The sequence below is a fragment of the Mesitornis unicolor genome, unplaced genomic scaffold (genome assembly GCF_000695765.1).
Source record: "Mesitornis unicolor isolate BGI_N332 unplaced genomic scaffold, ASM69576v1 scaffold39329, whole genome shotgun sequence".
NCBI classification, from domain to species: domain Eukaryota; kingdom Metazoa; phylum Chordata; class Aves; order Mesitornithiformes; family Mesitornithidae; genus Mesitornis; species Mesitornis unicolor.
In genome coordinates this window covers 3309-4219 of record NW_010205911.1, presented here as the reverse complement: position 1 = coordinate 4219, position 911 = coordinate 3309, and the positions used below count along the sequence as shown (strand labels likewise).

The window sequence follows — 911 nt, the reverse complement described above, 5'->3', positions numbered from 1 at the left end:
GGGGGATGAGGGTGATGGAGATCCAAGGGGGTCAGGGAGATGGAAATCCAAGGGGGATGAGGGTGATGGAGATCCAAGGGGGCTGGGGAGATGGAGATCAAAGGGGTTCTTTGGAAATGGAGAACCAAGGGGGATCAGGGAGATGGAGATCCAAGGGGGGTCAGGGGAGATGGAGAGGGTCCCTCCCGCCCGCAGGGATCCAGGGGACCCGCTCACCTTCCTCTTCAGCTGCTGGATCTCGGCCTCGGTGACAGCGTGCTTGATCTGGAGCTGCAAGAGGAGTCAGGCATTGGCATGGGGTGGGCACATCCTCATGACACACCGCCAGCACCCCCCGTCCTCTCCTCACCTCCTTGAACTTGTGCACCAGCTTCTCGGGGTCCATCTCCACCGGGGACAGCGTGTCCTCATTCTCGGCCAGCTCGAACACCTCGATGGCCATCTCACCGCTGGGGAACATGGGGCTCATCTCCTCCTCCTCGTCCGTGGCGTATTCACCCGTCTGGGGAGGGCACGGAGCAGCGTTGGTCCGTGGTGGTCCCCATCCTGGTCCACCCACCCCATCCCACTTGGGGAAACTGAGTCACAGGCCCCATATGGCGTGAGGGGACCACAATCTGTCCCCTGCTGGGTGGGCGCTGTCCCCCTCACCTCCTCGTCGTCCTCGGTGTACTGGGTGTAGCGCTGCTCGATCATCTCCCGCTGCCACCGCTCCTGCTCCAGCGTCTGCTGGATCAGCTGCGCCACCTCGCTCTGCTCCCCTGGCTTCTCCCGCCCGATCAGGAATCTGTGGGGATGCTGGGGCTCAGCCAGGGGCAGGGGGCTCTGGCCATGGGGGGCCTGGGGCAGGGGACACCCGGGTGGCACCGCTGGGGGTCAACGGGGAGGCTCAGCCAGGGGACATCTGGATG

General features: G+C 64.4%; 1 protein-coding gene across 1 annotated transcript in view; it reads right to left on the bottom strand.

Annotated features, from left to right (window-relative positions):
• Window positions 1–216: 216 nt before the first annotated feature.
• The window catches only part of LOC104546244 (neurabin-2-like), a gene marked incomplete at both ends in the record, with an annotated part of 1445 nt that continues 750 nt past the window's right edge, over window positions 217–911 (bottom strand). Inside the window, 3 exons of the mRNA XM_010191587.1 lie at window positions 217–270; window positions 350–502; window positions 652–787. Of these exons, the coding sequence (XP_010189889.1) occupies window positions 217–270; window positions 350–502; window positions 652–787 (343 nt within the window). The remainder of the gene's footprint in view (window positions 271–349; window positions 503–651; window positions 788–911) is intronic.